At 34.7% G+C, this 24,751-nt stretch overlaps 1 protein-coding gene across 8 annotated transcripts in view; it reads right to left on the bottom strand.

Annotated features, from left to right (window-relative positions):
* The window catches only part of FAM184A (family with sequence similarity 184 member A), a 112,326-nt gene that overhangs the window by 20,057 nt on the left and 67,518 nt on the right, over positions 1 to 24,751 (bottom strand). For 4 of the 8 annotated variants that reach the window (XM_045071170.1, XM_045071173.1, XM_004740100.3 and 1 more), the window contains exons 8-11: positions 23,768 to 23,889; positions 22,952 to 23,102; positions 11,156 to 11,197; positions 4,908 to 5,120 (exon numbers count right to left, since the gene is read on the bottom strand). In XM_045071170.1, the coding sequence (XP_044927105.1) occupies positions 4,908 to 5,120; positions 11,156 to 11,197; positions 22,952 to 23,102; positions 23,768 to 23,889 (528 nt within the window). The remainder of the gene's footprint in view (positions 1 to 4,907; positions 5,121 to 11,155; positions 11,198 to 22,951; positions 23,103 to 23,767; positions 23,890 to 24,751) is intronic. The other 4 variants (XM_045071171.1, XM_045071172.1, XM_004740096.3 and 1 more) reach the window with 1 other exon arrangement.

Genomic DNA, 24,751 nt, shown 5'->3' with positions numbered 1-24,751 from the left:
GGTCTGTGAATGATCAGTATTACACAATTCACAGCACTCACCACACTACATATCTTCCCCAATATTCATAACCCAGCCACCCTATCCCTCCCCCCACCTCAGCAACCCTCAGACTAAAACTCAGTTATTAAGAAAATGTATTCGTAATTCATTTTCAGGAAAATTAGATAAAAGAAAATGGCCTTTAGAAAATAAATCAGTAGGGTCACTTCAGTAGAACAAGCCTTATGAAATCAGTTTAATTCAATACAGCATGTCTGAATTGGGATATGGGTGGGCCCTTTACCTAAGGTCCTTTTCAAATAAAGTCACTGTCTGAAGTTACCTGAAGGGGGGTAAGCCACCTAAATTAATGCATAATTTCTCTGTGTGCACAAAGTTAGGAAAAAGAGAGGAGAGGGGCATTAATAAGAAAAGATCTTTTGATCAGAAAGAGATGGCGATGGCTTTTACAACTGCAACCTTATCAAACATTTTGTAGCACCTTTCTATAGGCATTTGCAAACAGAAGCGAAGGTGTGAAAGTAGGTAACTGGAAAAGTAAACAAACCTCTCATGTGATTAGTTCTATAAGACTGAACAGAGAAAACATACCGCATGTCACTGAGACTAAAAGAAGGTATGTGGTCACAGGAAAAAACAGAGCTCAGGGTACTTCAAGTTTAGAGACTAAACTAAGCCAGGAAGGGTTTTTCTTAGCATAATCAGCAACATGATGGGTTTCTGAGAAAGACAGGGTTATATTTCTTTAACCATTACTCTATAAAACTCTATAAAATACTGTTTTATAAATTAATATTTGGCTACTAATGCTCACTGTTTCTAAAGTGTTTTATTTCTGAAAAATAAAAGCATAGGTTTCTTCAAATACAGCAATATAAAGGGCTTTTAGTTTAGATGTTAGCTTAGCAACCTAATAACAATAAAATTGCAGGTTCTGATTTCTTTTGAAACAGGATTCAGATTTCACAGAGTCTGAATATATAAAATTAAAGTACTGACACAAGAGCTTATGTGTTCTAATTCACAAATGATATCAATGAATAGGTTATTTACCATTGAGGGCTTATTGTGTGTTTATGGGCCATACTGAAGAACAGTTGACATAAAATACTAGGCTCAGCTATACAACGTAGTGATTCAACACTGATGAACACTAGGAAATAATCACCACGGTAAATCTAGTTACCATCCGTCACCATTCAAAGTTATTACAATATTATTGACTACATCCCCATATCTTGTCTTATAACTAGAAGTTTGTACCTCTTAATTCCTGTCACCTTTTTTGCCCATCCCTCCCCATCTCCTCCCCTCTGGCAACCACCAGCTTGTTCTCTGTATTCATAAGTCTGTTTAGATTTTGTTTGTTCATTCGTTTTGCTTTTAAAATTTTCTACATATAAGTGAAATAATGCAGTATTTGCCTTTCTCTAACTTATTTCACTTAATAGCCCATAGGTCGATCCATGCTGTCACAAATGGCAGATTTCACTTCTTTTTAATGGCTGAGTAATATTCCATCACTCAGATTCCACAGCTTCATTATCCATTCATCTATCGATAGACACTTAGGCTGCTTCCATATCTTGGTTATTTTAAATAATGCTGCCATAAATGTAGGGCTCTATGTATTCCTTTGAATTAGTTTTTGTATTCTTTGGGTAAATACTCAATAGTGCAACTGCTAGATCATAGAGTAGTTCTATTTTTAACTTCTTGAGGAAACTCCATACTGTTTTCCATAGTGGCCGCACCGGTTTGCATGCCTACCACCAGTGCAAGAGGCTTTTCTCCACATCCTTGCCAATGCCTATTGTTTCCTGTGTCACTGATTTTAGCCATTCTGATAGGTGTTAGGGGATATCTCATTCTAGTTTTGGTTTGCATTTCCCTAGTGATAAATGATGTTGAACATCTTTCCATGGGTATGTTGGATATCTGTGTGTCATCTCTGGAGAAATGCCTGTGCATGTTTCCTGCCCATTTTTAATTGGATTATTTGTTTTTTTGGGTGTTGATTTATATGTTCTTTATATATTTTGAATATTAACCTTATATCAAGATATGTCATTTGCAGATATCTTCTCCTATTCAGTATTTCCTTCATTGTGCAGAAGCTTCCTTTTTTGATGTAGACTCAAAAGTTTATTTTTGAGTTTATTTTTGCTTTTATTCCTTGCCTAAAAGGAACCTATCTAGAAAAAAGTTGCTATGGCCAATTTGAGAGAAATTACTGCTTGTGCTCTCTTTTAGGATTTTTATGGTTTCAGGTCTCACATTTAGGTCTTTAATTCACTTTGAATTTATTTTTTTGTATGGTGTAAGGAAGTGGTCTAGTTTTCCCAACATCACCTGTTGTGGAGACACTTTCCCATTGGATATTCTTTCCTGCTTTCTCAAAGATTTATTGACCTTATAACTGTGGATTTATTTCTGGATTTTCTATTCTGTTCCATTCATCTGTGTGTCTTTTTTGTACTAATAGTGAAATGTTCTGATCACCACAGCTTTGTAATGTAACTTGAAGTGTGGAATTGTGATGCCTCCAGCTTTGCTTTTCTTTTTTAAGAATGCTTTGGCTATTCAGGGTCTTTTGTGGTTCCAGCCAAATTTTAAGATTGTTTTTTCTAGCTCTGTGAAAAATGCTGTTCGTATTTTGATAGGGATTGCATGAAAATCTGTTCTTCCAACCCATGAGCATGGAATGTTTTTCCATTTCTTTGTGTCATCTTTAATTCTTTCCTCAGTGTTTTAAAATTTTATTTTTTCAGAGTACAGGTCTTTTACCTCTTTGATCTGGTTTATTTCTAGGTATCTTATTATTTTTGGTGCAATTTTAAATGGGATTGTTTTCTTAATTTCACTTTCTGCTGTTTTGTGATTAGTGTATGGAAATGCAACAGATTTCTGCACATTAATTTTGTATCCCGTGATTTCACTGAATTCATTTATCGGTTTTAGCAGTTTTTTGGTGGAGTCATTCAGGTTTTCTCTATACAGTGTCATATACATCATATCATATCATCTGCAAATAGTGAAAGTTTTACTTCTTTCTTCCCAATTTGTATGTCTTTTATTTCTTTTTGTTGTCAGACTGCTGTGGCTAGGACTTCCAGGACTATACTGAATAAAAGTGGTGAGAGTGGACATCTTTGTCTTATTCCAGACCTTAGGGGAAAGGCTCTGTTTTTCCCCATTTTGGATGATATTAGCTGTGAGTTTTTCCATGTACAGCCTTTATTATGTTGAGGTAGGTCTCCTATAACTTTGTTGAAGATTTTATTGTGAATCAGTATTACACTTTGTCAAATGCTTTTCCAGCATCTACTGAATTGATCATATGCTTCTTATCTTTTCTTATTGACATGATGAGTTTTCTGTATAAAATATCATGTCATCTGCAAATTGTGATAGTTTTACTTTTTCTTTATCAATGTGGATGCCATTTATTTTTTTCTTATCCAACTGCTGTGGCTAGGACTTCCAATACTATAAAGTGGCAAGAGTGGGCTTCCTTGTTTTATTCTTGGTCTTAAAGAAAAAGCTTTTTGTTAAGTATGAGGATAGCTGTGGGTTTGTCAAATATGGCCTTTATTACGTTGAGGCATGTTCCATCTATACTCATTTTATTGAGTTATCATAAATGAATGCTGGTTTTTGTCAAATGCTTTCCCTGCATCTGTTGAGATGATCATGTGATTTTTATCCTTCATTTATTAATGTAGTAATTACTCTGATTGCAGATATTGAATCATCCTTATATCCCTGGAATAAAACCCATGTGATCATGATGTTCAGACTTTTTTCAGTGTATTGTTAAATTTGCTTCATTAATAATTTGTTAACAGTTTTTGTACCTATACTTATTAAGGATAATGGAAAAAAGGCCTAATTTTGACTAAAGAAACTTCCTTAACTTTTTGGACAAGATTGAGAGACTACAACTTACTGTATAGGCAAATTAATGGTTTTTAAAGGAATATGACTTTTTTGTTTTAACAATTTCTTTATAGCCTACCAGTTCTTTGGTAGTTCCACAACCAAATAAAGGATTAAGAGCAATCTATATCAGTAACAACTACATATGGGGAAAGTCATTGTTAGTAAAACTTCATTTTTCTATCAAATATTTATCTTAATTATCACAAGGTCCTTAGAAGAAATTGAAAAATATGGTATAAAGAAAGAAACCGAACCAAAATTAATTACACTAAGACTATGTCAAACTAGTGTTTTCAAAAGAAGGAAATAATGAATATGGGGAGATTTCAGCATACAATTTAATTCCTCCAATAATGTCTCTATTTGATTTAAATCTCTTTTGCATGATCTGTCCGTCACTACTTTTCACATAGCCTTTGGGGCTGTATATAGGGAAAGGTATCATTTTAAAAATGTCGCCAAATTTAATTTCATTGTGAATTTTGTATATAAGGGAGAAGAAGTGTAAGGAAAAAAAAATGTGGTATTAAGAAAAAAATAAATCCTGGATATATATGTGTCTTTTGTAGATCCAGCCTGAAAGAGGAAAATTAAAAATTTGATGAAAAACTTTTATAAAAGTTCAAAATTATACTAAGTGATTACTGTGGTTACAGCTCAGTAGGACCATGCTAAATTTATTTAACCGCTGTTAACTATATGACAAAGCAGATGGTGTATTAGTCTCATCATGAACTCAGCATTATGTTGGGAGACAGAAATAAAATGTTGGCCTTATTTTAACTGTGTAACTGGGGTGTATGTTTAATCATTCTGACCCCCAGAAGAAGTCAGATTCTAGAAAACACAATGAAATAAAGCAATATATAATTTGGAGGCAAAAAATGAATTCTTAAGAATTTGAAAGCTGGTGATTATTAGGCTGTTGGATTACCCTTGAACATATATCATATTAAACTTACTCTTTGTTCCTTTTCTTTTTCTTCTTCCATAGTTTGAAATGCAAGGACATGTGCTTCTTTTAAAGATTTATGTCTCTGTTGATGTTGTTCCTCTAACTCTTCAAGCTCTTGTGTAAGTCGTTGTCGTTCTTGTGTAAACTGGGCTTGCAGTTGCTGCAAAGAAGTCTGAGACTGGGAAAGCTGCATTTCCAGATTCTGTTTCAGCAAGGAAATCTATGCCACAGAATGGTACACAATGAAGAATAAGTACAAGGCATATTTCACAAATTGCCAGTCTAAGGGAAAAAAGCATGTCAACAATATTAACTATGGTAAAATAATTGCCTTAAATAAGTATCCACTTAAAATGTTTTAAAATATTTCATAGATACTTAATATCTATGGTAGTGATATTAAGTGATACTTAGGTATCACTACTTTAAAATCTATTTTTAGTAATTATCTTTAAAAATAGACTGTTTTAGTGGTATTAAGTTTGTGGACTCTCTAAAGAACACTGTAGCCCATGTTTAGGAATATACCTATTTGTTACAATGAACACCTATGTTACACTGCAATAAAAATTTATAATATGAAATAAAAATGGGACAACAAATGTTAATGTATTTATTAGGTTATGGTTACCTCAAGGAGATAGTATAAAAAGCTAAACTGCTTATTTGTGAGGTGGTAAGGTTGAGTAGTTAAGAATGTGGGCTCTGAGTTAAAATCCTAGCTCTGCCACTTGCTCTATTAATACTTCACCAGGGTGTTTCAGTTGAAGAGTGTTACTACACATAGTTCACTTAGAATGGCCCCTGACATGTAGTAAATGCTCAATAAATATTAACTAAGATTATTTGGGAATTTAAAAATTACTCTTTAACAGATTTATCCACTTATAACTTAGAATCCTTATGTAAACAAAAAGGATTTTCACTTTTGAATTTTGATTTAATTCAAAAGATTTGCAAACCTTCAAGCTTTTTAAAAACCACAAACATCCCCAAATCCTCTATTTATAGCCTCGCAATGACAGGTACTCTTCTTTAATTAAGGAAAGCTAATCTGTTACTCCTTTTGTACACAGACATCACGCTTAATATGTCTGCATATTATGTGAATTGCAGAATAGAAATATGAAACGCTTGTATATGTATGTGTGTGTATATATATATTTTTTTCCACATATACATTTGATATAACCATTTAATTTTATCTATTTCTCTTCTCATAAACAGAAAACTGTAACTTGGAATTAGATTACTCAACCATATTCTAATAGAAGTCTGAAGCTAAGGAGAACATAGGAGAAGCAGATAAAAGTTGTCAAATGTGTTCCAGTCAGTAATTTAAGATACATGTTTACACACAAGTAAAACACTTTCTATGGCCAAGAAGGCTAAGGGAGAAAGGACACTATAAAGTGAGTATACGTAAATGGGAAAAGATTTTTTGATTGATGGAAGGCAGATATAGGATGCTTCAGATGTTTCACAAAGGAAAAAGGGTCTGGGTAAGAAAAAAGGGGAGAATCACCACAGATGCAAAAAAACAAGAAGGAAAAATAAGGACAGTGTTACAGCAACAATTAAGGCCATATCTGTACAGCTGGAAGACTAAGACAAATTATACTATGTGACTTACCATTTTATGCAAAGAAAATCAGAATGAAATGAATATTAGGAACAACCCAGAAAGAAAAAGTAAATCATAAAAGGGTAAAGGGCAATAAAAATGTGTGTTTGTGAACACTAATGTGTAACTGGTAGAGTCATTTTCTTCCCAGCTAGCTGGTTCTTGAAATAGAAAAGGCACCTGCCTACCCTACTCTCTTCCCAAGTTCAACCCTTGTCACAGACCCAGCATGGGGACCCATGTGGCTGCCTTGTCTGTGGTGAAAACTTTTAAAAAACATATATGGGAACATTAGGAAAAGACTATGTTACATGTAGAATAATGATTGATATTGTCAAAGCTACTAATTGGCCCCTGGCTAAGTAGGGACAAAAATCCAGTCAGCGAACAAACTACTCATGAAGCTGTCTACCCTGACAAGCATTTGCATTGACTCAAAGGGAAGGGGCCCGTTTCTCCAATTTGCACACAGTGCTACATGCGCTAGTAGTAGCCCTGGGTCCAGTACTCCAGTTAAGTGTGCACTGAGGGATAAGCCAGTCAGTTCATAGCAGTGTATCTGATTTTCTGCAATACCCACTTCAAAAATTCACTGCATTTGTGGAATTTGAGAAAAGGCAGAGGATCATAGGGGAAGAGAGGAAAAATGAAACAAGAAGAAACCAAAGAGGGAGAAAAACCACAGAGGACTCATAATCTCAGGGAACAAACTGAGGGTTGCTGGAGTGGAAGGGAGTGGTGGGAGAGATGGGGTGGCTGGGTGATGGACACCGGGGAGGGCGTGTGCTATGGGGAGTGCTGTGAACTGTGTAAGACTGATGACTCAAAGACCTGTACCCCTGAAACAAATATGTGTTAATAATAATAATAATAATAAAAGAGCTCTTATATGTTAATCTGACTACAAGTGGCTCACACTTTAACTATTTAAGGATGAAACCTATGAAGAAATACAACATTTAAAATGAGGTATTATAGTCGTATAGTTATATATTTAAAATCAAAGCACACTTTCAAACCTCTCTAGCTTAAATAAAATATACTTAAATATTTTACTTAATATTTTATACTTAATATACTTTACCGTGAAAGAATTCCAAAGTATATTTTTCATTTTAGGATATAAGATTAATCTTTGCAACTATGCTGGATAAAACACACGCAAAAAGACATTATCATGCAATGTAGTGTTCAAATACACTTGGTTTAGATATTCTGTATTCTTAACTTTGAAAGCACACCAAAACAATATTAAGGCTATCTAAAATCTCTGGATTCATGCTCAAGACCATTACATGAATTATATGCAGAAAGCCTTTATCATGCAATACAGCATCAAAACTTCTTTGTTGATTTTATAAATAAATTAGTAGCACTGCATTAAATTGTCAGCCTTTATTCAACATGAAAATTACATGGCACTTTAAAACAGAAATAATGAGCAAAGCAATGTAAAATGAACTCCTGTTTTATAGCTGTAATTTAAGCAGCTGAATTTAGTATATTTTATGGAAATACATATTAATATACAACTTCATTAATTCAAAATAAAAGAAAACAAAAATAGACTATGTGTCAAATAGTTTGGGCAATCTTGTTCAGTATTTTTTTTTTTAAGATTTTATTTATTTATTTGACAGAGATCACAAGTAGGCATAGAGGCAGGCAGAGAGACAGAAGAAGCAGGCTCCCCGCAGAGCAGAGAGCCCGATGCGAGGCTTGATCCCAGGACCCTAAGATCATGACCTGAACTGAAGGCAGAGGCTTTAACCCACTGAGCCACCCAGGTGCCCCTTGGTCAGTACTTTTATTACAAAATTATAGAAAGGGATTTGTTGACTAAATGAAAATTGTTGTTCAAATTTTATGTTCAAAGTACGTAGTATATGTATTAGTTTCTACACATTTGTTCTAATTTTAAATGTTAATGCTTTTTATTTTGTTGGTTTTAAATAAACCAGAAGAATCCTTATTTCAAAAAAGAATTTTAGTCCTCTGTTAAAAATTCATACCACAGGTGTTTAATATACATTTTATAACATATTCTACTGATTGACAGATATGAGGTACTTTGTAAATAATTTTAAAGGCCAAAAGTAATTGCCACTCTGATCTCTACCATTTAAAATACTGATGTCTTTTTGAAAATAGTGCTGTAAAATTTTCAAAAACATGAAAATTAATATGGATATTAATATGTGTACATTTTTGTAGAGAAAGGAAAGCTTTACCTATTTACTACAGTCAGTTTCACAAGGATTCTGTCTCTTCACAGCGGTGCATGAAAAAACACCCTCAAAATAGAATCAAATCTGAGTTACCGGATCTGATAGGATGTCAACATGGGACATGGAATTATGTTAAGTCAAAATATTTATCATTTTTGACAAGAAAGGTCAACGCAAATTCTTAGAAAGTCTAACCATATGATATTCAGTTCAATACTTTCAAATATATAGGGCAACATTAAAAACTGCTAACAGAGGCTTGGAGGACAGTAAAGATAATTTATTAGTATGTCAAAAACTTAGATAAATGTTCACGTAAAATGTTTGAAGGTCCCTGAATATTTTAATTCCTTTCCCCCCCTTTTGAACCACTAATTTGCTATTTTTAAAGAGTCTAGCTAAGAAAATAAATTTAAGTGTAGGGTAATTATGGCCATTCTGAGAAAATTCTGAATTGCTCATAATTTCTTGTTATTTTTCTAAGAAAACCTATGAAGTGAGTTTATCAATTAAGAACCACAGCAATGCCTACTTAATGTCCTTAAGCTATTTTGGTAGTATGTTCCCACTCACCCCTTCATTCTTTGTTGAAAAAAATTAGAAAGCTTTTATAAAGGACAAAGGTATCCATAACCACTTGTTTTTTAGAACAAGACACTCTGTAACAGAAAACTTGCATGGAAGGCTGGGAAAGAATGTGTGGAAGGGGTGGGGAGATGCTCACCCTGCTCAACAGCACTGACAAGATGGTATTTTGTTTGGATGATGACAGAGTGGAAGAACTGATCCTCAGTGACTATGTTACAAAAGGAAATTAATTAATGGGAATTTCATTGTGTCACCAATCCCTTTTACGTTTTTTGTAAGAGATGAATCAAGGTGTTCCCTTTCTAGTTACTAACATTTAACTTCAATTTAAGATAGTTTTTCATTTATAACTATTTAAGAAAATGTAACTATGTTGTCACAAGTATTCTGAAATACAGTTAATTCTGATAATAACCTTATTTATAGATTCTTACTCCTACTCCAGTTAGTACATATGGTTTATATACAGTGGTTCTGGTTTAATATAGTGGCCCAAATTGTTACTATATGTGAATTTCTTTTTTTAAATATGTGAATTTCTAAATGTAGCCTTATTTCACCAACACTGAAATATCTTTGTTGCATATTTTTTAAATATATTTTTAATGGTGTTAAATGTATTCATGTATTTATTTTTTTATTTTATTTTTAATAAAGATTTTATTTTTAAGTAATCTCTCCACCCAATGTGGGCCTCGAACTCACAACCTCAAGATCAGGAATCCCATGTCCCACCAATGGAGCCAGCCAGGTACCCCTTTGTTCATGTATTTCTAATTATTTTTTACACAGAAAACAAGGTTTAATATTAAAAGTAGACAAAATGTTTTCTATATAGTAGAAAGAATTTAGAAAGGTATGACAAAATAGTTTCACTCCAGAAGTATCAAAATTTCACAGAACATCTCCCAACTCAAGCTTTGATTTTCTTAAACCAGGAGTTGGCAAGCTGTAGTCTGTTTTTATAAATAAAGTGCTACTGGAACATGGCCACCCAGATTCACTTGCATATTGTCTACGGCCACTTTCATCCTACCACAGCAGAGTCAGTAGCTGCCAGAGAAACTGTGTGGCCCACACTGCCAAAAGTAAGTACCATCTGGCCCTTTACAGAAAATGTCTGCAGACCTCTGCCCTTGGATATCAAGAAAAATATTCAAGGATGTTCAGCTCTGTTATTTTTAAAGAACAACTTTGGGTATGGTAAAAATAAATCTCATTTTTTTCTCTTCATATTACATATGAAGATTTTAAATGTGTGTTTACATTGGAATATTACTTTGAAGTTTAATTTCTACATATTTAAGAACAATAGCTTTGCCAATTCATAGAAAAGGGATTTGCTTCATTTCACTTAAATCTCTTAATAATTACAACATCAAAATGTAAATTATGTTGGGAAATCACATGAACCTTCTCAACTAACACCTGTTTGATACTACTTTCTTAAAAAAATAGTTCAACAAAAGAAAAGCAAACGTACATTTATTTGCATTGTTACAACAGTCAACTAGTTTATAGTTTTCAAAAATGTTTTTAAAGTAAACTTTAAATAATGAATTTTTATTCATGAGAGGTAAAATCTTGCTTGGCTCTGTAATAAAAATATACTCATTAATACAATGTGGTAGATGTATGCACATACACAAACGAATGGCTGAAAGCTTTTGTAACCCATATACAAAACATGACTTACTGAATGCAGAAGTGTATTTTTTATATCATAAGTTAAAGCTTTAAAGCAGTGATGATATTTATGCAAAATCAAAAGTGCAACATGCCCTTGTGTACAAACTGTAAGTGCCGCTCACTTACATTGTTGATAGATTTATGCAAAGCTTCACCCAGAGAGTGCCGCTAGGAAGAAAAAAAATCAAAGGAATAAAGGGAAAACATTCAGAAATCAACTAAGTGAAAGAAAGAGGGATATAAAAGGGAGAGTAAAACACAGGACATTATTTATAATATGCTCAAGAAAAAATAAATTGAAAACAGTTCTGAGAAAGGAATTAGACAAAATAAAAAAAACAAGACACACAATCTAAATTATCTGTAGTCCCTTAAAACAGTAGCTGATGTTTGTGGGATGGCAGACTTACCTATGCAAAATACTGAAGACCAGTGCATATAAATCAGAGTTCAGCTGAAAAGATAATGGTATTGAAGGATCTAGAAGAAATATTACTGTTCTAAGTTGCTCCCAGAAATCTAAAGCTTTATCCTCAGTACTGATATAGAATGCTCATGATAGATTTCTCAAGAGAAATGAGCAGATGAGAACTCAAACACTAACTTTATTGTCTGCATAATTTGGAGGCCAAATATTTAATCATTAAAAATATATGAATATTTAATAATACTCTGATTTTATGCTTGGGGGAAAGAAAGAAGAGATGCCTCTATAATCCTATTTTCTAGGATATATTCGGCAAAATTGTTTATGTTCTGGGTTTATTTTTCAGAAGTTCATTGCAATTTTGAGTAATATAAAACAACTGGAAAAACCCACACCCTCTCTTTTCCCCAAATATGGGGGAAAATGTGATTTCACTTTTAATTGCCTCATTTTTTTTTTTTTTTGCTTCCCCAAAATAGAAAATAGTATTTTAAAGCTATATTAGTAATTTAAGTAGAAAAGTTCCTGTGAAATAATTTTTGCTTTGGGCATTAATCAAACTTTCAGACAGAAAATAATCCTTTTTTCATAATGTGATTATTCCTTGGTGTATTAGAAACTAAAACTTGTTATCTGGTAAATAATTTTTTACTAATAATTTAGACTAATACAAGATGTAACTTAAGATATAGTATACTAGAGTTATAAAAATAATTTGAGAGAAAAGATTAATTTCTACCTGGTTATTCTATAGGTTCTCAATTTAAAGTTTCTCATACATACTACATAAAATTATGTAATGCATAATGTACATTTTATATATACATACACTTTTTCTTTTATATATATTAGTTGTATTAATTCTATTTACTTGCTCATACTTAATATTCTTTATATACTAATAAAACACTTTTCCAGACTTTATAAAATGTATGAAAACCTAAGGGATTTTTAGTTGTGTTTTTTTGTTTTTTTTTTACCTCTTTGTATTTCTCAGAACTGATGTCCTTGTAATAGAAGTTAATTTAAAATGTATGGCATTTACTTATGAGGCAGATTTTATTTTTCACTCTTTAAGTAAGGTATCATCAGACAAAAATATGTGTGTTACTTAGGATTCCTGAGCTAACTAATAAAAACGAGGCTAATATGACAGATCATAAAGTGGCATGCAGGTCTTCCCTTAGGAATTCTTGATCTTAGATTTAAAACAACAGAAGTATATTAAAACACTTGGAATCTAAACTCACAGGGGCACTGCCTCCATTAACTCACTGTCACAAGCTATGGAAATAGCTAAACCAAAAGAAACAGTCCTTGAGTGGTGACCTGGGGTGACTCACATCACTGACCTGGCTGTGCCAGTGGGGAAATGCACTAGCACTATGGGGTCATGACCCTTATTGGTTAATATATAAATGAAGTAAGATTTTTTCCATTTAGGAAGATCTTTATTGGAGTACTACTAAATTGCAGGAAATATCTTAAGTAGATACAGAGTGATATAGAGAGTTGAATAAGACAATAAAACAAATATACAAAAAACAATTAAAAATAAAGAAATAGTTGATTAAAAACTATGATGGGAAAAAAGATTGCTTTGATAGAAAAATGACTAGAAGTGATTCTGGGTTAATCATAAGAAAACATCTGTAGGAAGGAGTGACATTTCAACTTGGAATCAGTGAAAAAGCCAGCCATGAAATGTGATGATCCTATGATCCTGGGTAAAGTGTAACCAGGCAAAAGGATTCGCGAGCACAAAGACCTTGAGGTAGAAGTGAGCTGGGAGTGAGTGGATGTGTGTGTGTGTGTGTGTGTGTTGGGGGGGAAGGTTTGTAAGGATGACATGAGATGGGTGATTTTTGCAGGGGCCAGATGGCTTATGGTCTTATAGGTCCATGAAAACAAAAAGCCTAATTCAATGAAGTATCTTGAGAGCATTTTAAGGAGGGGAACGGCAAGATCTGATTAGTCATACAAGATTACTTTGAGTGCTCTGAAGAAAAGTGAAGGGAGACTATGAAAATGGTGGCTTGGCCTACTGTTTACTACGGGCGATGGAAGCAGATGAAGCTGGGGTGTTCTGGAGGCGGAATAAACAGGATTGAAGGATAACATGAGAGAGAAAGGAAAGAGAGATATCAAGGAGAATTCTTCAGTTTTTGTTTTGGTAAAACGAGCAGTGCCAAGAAGTAAAGATGATGGGTTGGGGGATGGTGAGTAGGAATCAGTATTTGAGTCAGACATGCGGAATTTGAGATGCCTGTTAACCTGCCATGTGATTCTGAGTTCAGGTGAAGATATCAAGGCTGGAGATTTGACTTTGGAAGTCACTAACATTTGGATGGTATGTATGCCACAACTCTAGATGGGATCCCCTAAGTTGAAAGAATACTTGCTGAACTAAAAATCTGTATGCAAAAATACTACTTGGCAAGCATTCTATATGAGCAAGATCCATGTTAGTAAAAACCGATGTGCTATATAATAGTCAATTTGTTTCAAAACATCTTAAACCAGTCAGTTTCCAAAATGAGTGAAAAGGGCCTCAGCACATCCCCTTCAACTGACAGCGCTCAGATACCTCAACATAGAAGGCTTACTGAATGTGTCTCAGGACTTTTTTTTTTTTTTTTTTAAGATTTTATTTATCAGAGAGAGAGAGGGAGCACGAGCGAGCCCAGGCAGACAGAGTGGCAGGCAGAGGCAGAGGGAGAAGCAGGCTCCCTGCCGAGCAAGGAGCCTGATGTGGGACTCGATCCCAGGATGCTGGGATCATGACCAGAGCCAAAGGCAGCTGCTTAACCAACTCAGCCACCCAGGCGTCCCTGTTTTCAGGACTTTTCTTGAAGGATGAATATAATCAGACTTTCACATAAGTGAGAAAGCTAACTAAAAAAGTTGCTGCACTTAATTAGAAATTTAGAGCTTTGTTTAGAAGAAACCATGCTCTTAGGAGTCATCTCACTGTTCTAAACTTGAGTTTATTCATTTAGAAAATAGCACAAAGTTTTACATGTTTGCGATTTGTAAACATATCAGTATATACATATTGAAATCCATTGAATTACCAGCTTTTGGAGAACAAAGACTATGTCTTATTCAGAGTTTGTATCCAAAGTCCCTAATGGTATGTGGCAAAAAGTAAATAGGTCAATAAAGGCTTATTTCAAAACTACATGAATGATACGAACTTTTATTTAGGTTTTGCTGCTCCCTACCTTACTTTTCCTCTCCCCCATAATAACAGAAGCAGCAAAGAAAAAAGTTCAGTTAAAAAGAAAAAAAGTTATTTAGAAAAAATACATACATCGGTATTATGTAGAAATTCTGTAGACAAGGCCAATAGATTCTAAGACTTAGAAATGTATCCCCAGAGAAATGAACGAATGAGTATACCAAATATACCAAATATACTAAATATTTGTCCAGAAAATATTAATCTGAACAAAGATTGCCTAGAGGGAAAAATATTCATTGAATGCACCTAACTTGTCCCAGTATAGTCTATTCTCCATAGTGTAACCAGAGTTCTGAAATTGTAACATTTGGATATTTCACACTCCTGATTAAAAGCTTTCAATAGCTTCTCACTGCTCTGTAGACCAAGTCCCAGCAAACCCCCAAGTTATCCAATCTCCCCAACCTCCTGGCTCTCTGCTCTCTAAGCAAAGGTATTTGGGGGCTGCCTGAAGGCCTTGCACATATATCCCCTTCTGCTCAGAATGTTATCTCCTCTTCTTAGCCTGACTCCTGCTTCTCTTTCAGGTCCTAGGTAAAGGATCCCACAGTCAAAGAAACCTTCCCCAAATTCTCATACTGTGTTTGGTCCCCAGGGTACACACGCTGTGTACCACAGTTGTAATGAGTTAATGTGTCAAACTATTATTTCTATTTGTCTTCCTTTCTAGATTATAAGCAATGAAAAGGCAGAGATCGTTATGACTCCATTATGGGTTTAGCACACTACATGTCAAATCGGAAGCACTAAATTTTTGACAAATGTCAAATGCCATCAAATGTCAACAGAATAAAATTCTCATTACTAACATAAGAAATGTCATTCATCAAATGTTTAATTTCCTTGAAATAATATTATACTGATCTTATACTGCAATTAAGGTAAAATATGTTAAAGCTTAATAAAATGTTCTAAAATTCAATTTAATATATAATGGCAATTTTTAAAAAGATTTTATTGGGGCGCCTGGGTGGCTCAGTGGGTTAGGCCGCTGCCTTCGGCTCAGGTCATGATCTCAGGGTCCTGGGATCGAGTCCCGCATCGGGCTCTCTGCTCGGCAGGGAGCCTGCTTCCCTCTCTCTCTCTCTCTGCCTGCCTCTCCATCTACTTGTGATTTCTCTCTGTCAAATAAATAAATAAAATCTTTAAAAAAAATAAAATAAAATAAAATAAAAAGATTTTATTTATTTGAAAGAGACAGACACAGCAAGAGAGGAGTGGGAGTGAGAGAGGGAGAAGCAGGCTTCCCACTGAGCAAGGAGCCCGGTGTGGGGCTTGATCCCAGTACTTTGGGATCATGACCTGAGCTAAAGACAACCACTGAACAACTGAGCCACCCAGGTGCCCCTATAATATGGTAATTTCTTAAAGCAAATTATGTAGTCTTTTTAAAGTATTAATTACAAGGTTTTCTAATATCTACAGAAAAGTAACCAAACAAACCTAAGTTTTAGAAGTGAAAAATCACAATTTAAATAATTCTCCTAAAGACAAAAAAAATCATGAATATTGATAAAAAAATCTTTAGTTCAATATTTAAACTAAAGTAGTAATAACAGGCATATAATAAATGAAATTAAGGTGAAGACAAACTAATATGTTAGATAATCCTTTTTTAAAATTTTTTATAAACATATAATGTATTTTTATCCCCAGGGGTACAGGTCTGTGAATCGCCAGGTTTACACACTTCACAGCACTCACCATAGCACATACCCTCCCCAATGTCCATAATCCCACCCCCTTCTCCCAAACCCCCTTCCCCCAGCAACCCTCAGTTTGTTTTGTGAGATTAAGAGTCACTTATGGTTTGTCTCCCTCCCAATCCCATCTTGTTTCATTCATTCTTCTACCCCCTTAACCCCCCGTGTTGCATATGTTAGATAATTCCTAATGCTTTTCTCAGAGATTTTTTAAAATAACTTTATAATCATATACCCAGTGAACCCTTTCATATCCCCAATGCTTTTTTTTTAGTATTTTGTCATCTGAAATTAGGAATATGCTAAATTGATTTGTTACTACAATGGTATCTTAATATTTGTAGGTCTTTTTCAGGTGTGTTCTGGGTCTTACTACCTCTGAAGGCACAAACTGTTGCCTACAGTATTTTGCAGAACAGATATATACTTAGTACACATTAATAATTCCCCAGTATTTTAAGCATCTCTTTTTAAAGCCAGTGTAGATATCACTGTTCTATCTCTTCACTCTCTTCTCTAAAAGGTACCAATTTAAGAACTGGATAAACTTAGTCTAAAAAAGGAAAATTTAAATTTTAAATAAATTTAGAAAACAATTTAGTGCTGTTAATCTTGGGGGAAAATCTCAAGAGCAGGAACACTAACAATATTAAATCTGATAAAAGAAGATAAAATACAGTTAAAGTAAAATATCATTAAATTTTTTTGACTGAAGATAATTTAAAAACAAACTTCCAAATTTACTGAGGAAAATGCTGCATATTAACTTTGGATCCAAGAACTGCAGTAAGAAGAATAATGGGTGTTGGCTGGTTTTTTGTGGACTTTAATCCCATTCTACATTTTCTGGGGTCCTGACTGTAATTCCGACTCTCTGTTCTAGCTGCTTTCTCTCTTTCTCCATATATTATTTCCCCTCAGTCTTTCTGCTTTTTCTTTGACTTCTCTTTTCCTTTCTCCAGTCATCTCTTTTCCCAGGGCTGAGGCTGGATCTCTGATGTTTGCTGTATATAGTTTCTTGTTCTCCTAATTTCTACAGAGATGATTCAGAACTGGAGGTCAGCTTCATTGATCTCCAGTCACTGCTCAGGACTCTGTCAAGGTCTTTAAGTTAGCTGGGAAGATCTGATTATTCCAGCTCACTTTCTAATCCCTTTACCTCCGAATGTATCTATCCTTCCGTTAAAAAGTATTATTGTTATTCTTTTAAAACAAACATAAAAACTGATGTACATATCATCTTCTTTCAGTAGGCACAAATGCAATTTCTAAAGAGAATTCCTTCCTTCCTAACATCAAACTTAAGTTAAGAGATGGAGATAGCAGAATGAGCACTGCACCAAATTTACCCCAAATTTTTGTGACCTAAATAGTGTAGGCCAGTGTTATTGAATAGAATTGTAAATGAGAGCCATGTGTGTAATCTAAAAAGTTTTTAGTAGCGTATGTTTTTAAAAGTAGATTTTTAGTCATATATTTTACCCAATATATCCAAAACATTATCATCTCAACATGTAATTATAGCTTATAAATATATTAGTGAGACACTCCATCTACATTTCGTACTATTTGAAACCCAGCAGACATTTTACAGTGACATCTCAATTTGGATGAATCTCATTTCAAGTGCTCAATGGTCATATGTGGCTAGTAGCTATCACCTTGGACAGCACTGGTCTAGAAATCAGAACACAGTCTGCAACAGCCTGAAGAGGCTGGCTTCTCAGCTGCTCTTGACCAACAGCACTTATTTTAATCTCTGTTGCTTACTCATGACATTGCCCTTTCCAAATGAGTGCGAAAAATTCTAAAATCTCCTGTGATGAAGAATCAGTATGTCTAAAACCAAACTTACCATCTCGTCACCCCACTTGCCCTCAGTTAAGTGGTTCATGACCTCCCTGTCTCAGATAATGCTCTTTTTTTTATTATTCTGGCTTTAAATCCTGAGGTAACTTTAACATTTCTTTCTCCTTTAGCAAAGTATTCCATCAAATCCCGTGATTTGTTCCTTTATAGTTTTTCTTGTAGTTTCAGTGAAATAAACTTAATTCAGGTCCTAAATGGGTAGAATTATTTGTACTTCATGTATTTGACAACTTTGTCTTCAGTCACTATGCCTCAGTTTTCATACATTCCATTCAACAACTATTGAGTGCTTACTATATTCCAAGCAGTTTAAGCAGCTGGGTATGCAAATGTGAACAGTACACACAGAGATCCATCTTTCACGGAACTACATTCTAATAGGGAAAAGAATCAGTATGAGGCTATGTAGAAATACATGCTCTGAAGAAACACAAAGAATAAGAGGACACAGAGTGATGGAGGGTGCTATTTTAGAGAAGGAGGCTAGGGAAGATCTTTTTGAAGAGTTAGGATTGAGCAGAGAATTGAACAAAGTAAACAAAGTAACAAGCCATGAAGATCTGGGGAAAGTGGATTCCATGTGGAGGGACTGGCAGGTGCAAAAGCCCTGCGATAGATTAAGTTTGGTGTGTGTGTGTGTGTATGCCAGAAACTCCAAGTCTTCCAGTAGGATTACAGAAAAGGAAGGGAAGAAGTGACAGGAGATGATGTTGGCAGGGGAAAAATCATAAGGCTACTACAGGCCACAGTAAAAGTGTGGATTATAACCTAAATGTAAAAGGTTTGAAGCAGGAGAGTAACATGATTCAACTTAATATTTTAAGGGCATCACTCTGGCTGGTTGAGAAACAATATGAAGGTGGCAAGAGAAGAAGCAGTTCCATCTGCAGCGTGGGAGAGAACTGCAAGTAGCTTGGATAGGGTGATAGTGGAAATGGGCAGATCCTGGGTGTACTTTGAAGGCAGAGCAGCAGGAAGTGCTGATGGACCAGCTGCACGTTGTGACAGAGAGAAGGCTGAGCAGTAGACGGAGGGCAGTGTCTAGGAGGAGCAGTCTAGCTTAGGTTGAGGGGTGATGGTTGGGTGCATGATGTATATTCAAGAGTTCTGTTCAGACACTTTGGATTATCTGAGATGTCTCCATTTCAACCTCACTTCAATATCACAGCCATATTAAGCTATGATAAAACTAAACTAAGCTAAACTAGAATAAAATAAAAAATTTCAACATGTTAGTCTCCTATCCATAACCTTACTGAGTGAACTATCAACTCCTATGATTAGAAGCAAAAATTTTTCACAATGACCTATCTCCCCAACTGCCCCACCTCATTTTTCTGTATTCCTCATAATGCCTGGATTATGAGTATATTCAATAAATGTCAAATGAATGAGAACATTTATGTTCATCCTTTACCCTATTTGAAAGTCACACTGAAGTTGATCTCTTTAATAAAATTTTTCCCAATCACATTGGCTGTGTCACTCTTTTTCTACTCTATACTCCCACCCAGTGGTATATTGATAAGTACGTAATAGCTCTCTGAAAAATAAAGCCCTGTTGTGCAACAAGTACTGGTACTGTGGTGTAAATACTCCCACCATCATGACTTCTGGCCACCAACATGTCCCAGAATATGGAGCTGAGAAAGCCTGCACACAATCAGGGCTATGTGAGCTGGCCGGAGCCAGAGCCAGCACTTCACTGTTCCTAGAGTACAAACTGTCCAGACCATTTATGGTCACTCATGCAGAGGGATTTTTACTGCAGGTAAAATCCTATCAGATTGCAAATAATGTGGAGGCTAAAAACTGTGTTACATACATACACAGTGGCTAACCAGCTAAATAACCTTTGGGGCCTCAAAGTTCAAAATGAGGAGTCAGACCCAAACTCCAGAGTCCCACAGTTCTATATGTGAATGTTGTATGTCTCCCAAATTGCTCAGTCCACTGCTCTGAATGCGGGAATTAGAATATTAAGTCATCAGACCAGACCCAAAATAAAATTTGCCTTGAAAAAGGTGAAATAAAGGAATATATGATATTTTAGGATCATAAACAGAAAATATAATCACAGAGCACTCTGTATACTTGCTTTTCTTTAGACAGAGTTGAAGAGTAAAAATGTAGTTATTTTGCTCTAAAGGAATTCAAAGATATACTGGTTAGCCCAGGAAGTGTACCTAGTTTTGGACTAAGGGGTAGTCATTAGACAGAAAAAAAGAACACAATGAAACATTTAAGGAAAACTAAAAATATGAAGTTAGACTCTGATCAGAGCACAGAATAAAAATAACAGCTTTGGGAAATTTTGATAAAATAAAGAACATCTGTTTGAAGAAAAATGAAACTGTTGTGCCTTTCTTTGCCCATTTCTTGATAGGGAAGTTTAAATCAAATTTAACTTTCAAGAGATTAAGGTCACATGAAAGATAAATTATTTCTTCTTTGCTCTAAGCAGAATGAAATACAAGTAAACCAAAGCACAAAAATAGCCGTGTTCAGTTTAGTCAGAAATAGTTAAAATCTGTGAAAACACAGATCCTCTGATACTTTTCACAATACAGGTTTCTGCCTAAAGCCTGGCTGTTCCAATTTTGTTCTCCACTCTTACTCCTTAAATGACCCAAAGTCCAAGGTAGATCTGTTTTCTCTAAGGGCAGAGGAATGCTGGCAGTGCTAGGAACAAGGAGATGAATGAGGCCAGTAGTAGCAGTAAATAGAATGAGATGGTTGTAGGGCTTGGAGCTGGGGGAAGACAGCATGAGGACCAGGACTCAGGAGTCAGGCAAGTGGAAAGTAGGAGAGCAGGTACAGCACTCTGGCTCTAGGAATCCATCCACAATATCAAGAAAACAAGATCCAAAGGCCCAAGAAGGATGGAGGGGGTTTTGTCCATAACAATGTTCCATTAAAAAGACTGCTAGTCCTGCTGGAAGTTTAGGTCTTCTGACGTACTTAGAAAGAGTGCAACTTTGATCACGTAATGCCCACTTTCACTTCAGTGTGGAATCATTTGTTCAACAGTTTTCCTAATTTTCTTCAGGTACAGAAGATCCTGAGGTGTAACAGCTATTTGCCAGTTTATCTATGGGAATGTGTAAGTCTCCTGGGTTTTCAAAGTGGGGAGAGGGGAAGATATTGTCATTTTGGAAATGGGACTGATGGCATAGAGCAGAACAAAATAGCTTCATCTTTGGAGACAATTCCTGGTTATACTTATATGTACAGTTAATCTGCTTTGAAAATTGATCAAAAATTATTTCTGTAAAGTTGGCAAAATTGGAACTATTATGTAATAAATTACTTTACGACAAAGAACTAAAATAATAAGCAAAACATTATGTTCTCTCAGGAATAATCAATGCAAATAGATACTAAAAAAAATATCAGAGAAGCATGGATGAAATCTGACAATTTATTATAAGAGAGATTACATGAGGAATGAAATAATTTAATAGAAAATAAGTGGGAGAATTTGTAGGTCCTCTTTAGAGTGCCAAGTTCAGCCAAAAAATGTCTATGTCAATACTATGTGATTAAAAAACAAGGCAGACTTTCAGGGGTGTTTTACATCTTTATCATACAACTGAACTAATCTTTTTAAGTATAGAACATCATAGTAGAGTAGGACCTCTCTACCCCAAGAAAATATGTCCTTTTAGGTCTCTGAATAAGAATGTAAAATAAGTATACAGAAGGTAACCAATAATCAATGTGAATCTGGTGCCCAACTTCTAGTGAGAGTGGTTTTCTTTTTTTTATTTTTGTCTGAATTTCAAAGGTTTCAAAAATTCATGTATATATACTTTCTTTTCAGGGTAACATTAACTATTATGAAAGGCCAGACACAAATCGGCAGGCCCCAAGTACTCTTGAAAGATACTGCATATATGTACCCTCTGTAATAAGTTATCTTACAGAAAGCCTATCCTGTTTATTTTGAAATTCATCATGATCACAAATAGAAAGATAATAGTAGATTTCTCACACTAAATTACAGAGCTGCTTCTTGTCTAAGTTCTGCACTTGCTTATCAACTAGTGACTCATGCAGTCAGTCTTATTTAATAACGGGCTTTGCAGAAAAGTGCTAAGAACTCAAAATTTAGAAGTTGTGTAAATGAGTGAAAATTCTTTTAATTATAGTGAACATGGATATAAGTGAACCTGACATAAGAAGACAGATTTAGGACGTAAGACAGACTTAGAAATATCACTACCTTTTGTTTGGATAAACACTGTGAAGTGTAACAGGCAACACCCTTTTGCTGAGAAAGAAGTAAATTGCTCACTTCTAGTATGGCTTTAGACAATCAGGATGCATTTAATAAATTTTACCTTCTGGGGCCCAAGTGATAGCTAATGGATTTTATACTTTCAAAATATGGGTAACTTTTCTATTTAAAAATCTCTATAATGTGTTCAGTTGAAATATTAAACCAAAAACCTATAAATTCTTCTCAGAATTTAGGACTGCATATGAACATTATTTAGTACAAAGTTTTTGCAAGTTAATGAATATACCTCCTTGATTTTATACATTTTTAAAATTTAAAATTTGCCCTATGAAAAATAACATAATACAGTGAATTAACACACAATGTTTTATAATGTTTTCCTGGCTACAGAATGTCAAGGAAAATGAACCTTCAGAATGTAAAGACTATTAATTACCTGGTTTAAGAGATCTTCTACTTTCTTCTGCCATGAATCTCGGGCTGCATTTTTCTCTCGCTCCTTTAACTGCAAAAGTTGAGACATGGCTGACTTTTTATCCTCTTCATGTTGAAGTCTTAACTCTTCACGAAGTTTAGAACACTCCTGTCTAAAATAAAAGGAATGCCTTTATTTTTAAACAGAATTATTCCTCTCAGTAGCTATCATATAGTTATTCACGGTTTTTTTTTTTTTTTAAAGATTTTATTTATTTGACAGAGAGAGATCACAAGTAGACAGAGAGGCAGGCAGAGAGAGAGAGGGAAGCAGGCTCCCCGCTGAGCAGAGAGCCTGATGCGGGCCTCGATCCCAGGACCCTGAGATCATGATCTGAGCCGAAGGCAGCAGCTTAACCCATTGAGCCACCCAGGCGCCCATTCACGGGTTTTTTAAGTATTCAATTGATTCTCCTAAAAAGTCAACTCAGAATAAAAGTTGATTATTTTTTTGGTCAGGCTTATAGGACTGTAAGGTAAGGACTGTAAGATTTTAACTTACCTAAGATCATTTGTTCATCAGTTATTAATGGCAGAACAGCTATTAAAACAAATAAATCTTCTGACTTGAGGTTAGTATTTTATAAAGAAAATAAAATCAGAAAAAGTATTGAAGCAGAAAAAGAAAATAACCATTTCTCTGCATCTAATCAGGAAACAAATTCATTAAAAATGCTGTCACTATGATTTTAATGATAAGACAACACATACCATATAATAGAAAAACATTTTTGCACATCTGTATTGATAAGATTACATTACAGAGTACAAAAGGTACCTAAGGTTTTCAGTCCATTTTATTTCTAAGTCATGGGCCATTCTGTCCACTCTGTGCTTCTCTTCCTCTTTCATGGCAGCAAGTGTTTCTTCATGCTGTTGCCTTTCTTGTTCTAGCTCACCCTGAAGAATAAAAACTTTTCAATGAAAACAAGTCTTCAAAAGCAAAGACATTGCTGGTTATTTCAAATAAGCAGAATGCTTGCATTATAACTTAAATTCCTATATCATAATAATTGATAGTGCCATCTACAATGATTACTGGAGATTTTCGAACAATACAGGGCATATATTTTATATTTTAAATGTCCTTTTGCAAGCTATGTTTCATTAAGACTTCTAATTTTACAAATCCTTTTAAATAGTTTAAAGCTAGCATAATTAATAATCTTAACTTTCCATATCATGGGTATCTATTATCTTCATATATATATATATATATATATATATATATACACACACACACACACACACACAAAAATTACATAGATAGATATCTTATTCAAATTCACTCAAATTTATATACAAAGGTCTGCTATTTATTCAGAACCGAAGCATTATAGCTATACCTCACTGACATGATTAAAATAATTGATAGTACGATATAGATGAAATGCCTGTAGATTAGCATAAATCAAGTGGCTCTCTGGAGCCTAGGGATAGAGGTGACCTGTTTGGACAACACGGCAACCTTCGGTCCCTGCCAGCAGTGGAGCTGCTCTTCGGCTATAGCAGAAGAGGAACAGTTGTAACAATGACCCCTTCTGGATCACCTACTTACTAATAGCATGTGTTGGAGTATTGCTGAAGGGCATATCCAGATTACTGGGAGAGAAGAAAGTCTGTTCAAACTGCCATTCTACACTGCTGACCTGACTATAAGCCATAAATTCTGAAAACTGGATCTGGCCATCTTAGCCAGCTGTCCTTTTCACTAAGCTTTCTGCCTCTAGGAACTACTACTTTTTCCAACACAGGCAGCATA

The sequence above is a fragment of the Mustela putorius genome, unplaced genomic scaffold (assembly GCF_011764305.1).
Source record: "Mustela putorius furo isolate JIRA1106 unplaced genomic scaffold, ASM1176430v1.1 tig00003983_pilon_pilon_pilon, whole genome shotgun sequence".
In the NCBI taxonomy this organism is placed as follows: domain Eukaryota; kingdom Metazoa; phylum Chordata; class Mammalia; order Carnivora; family Mustelidae; genus Mustela; species Mustela putorius.
This window is presented reverse-complemented; position numbering and strand designations above follow the sequence as displayed.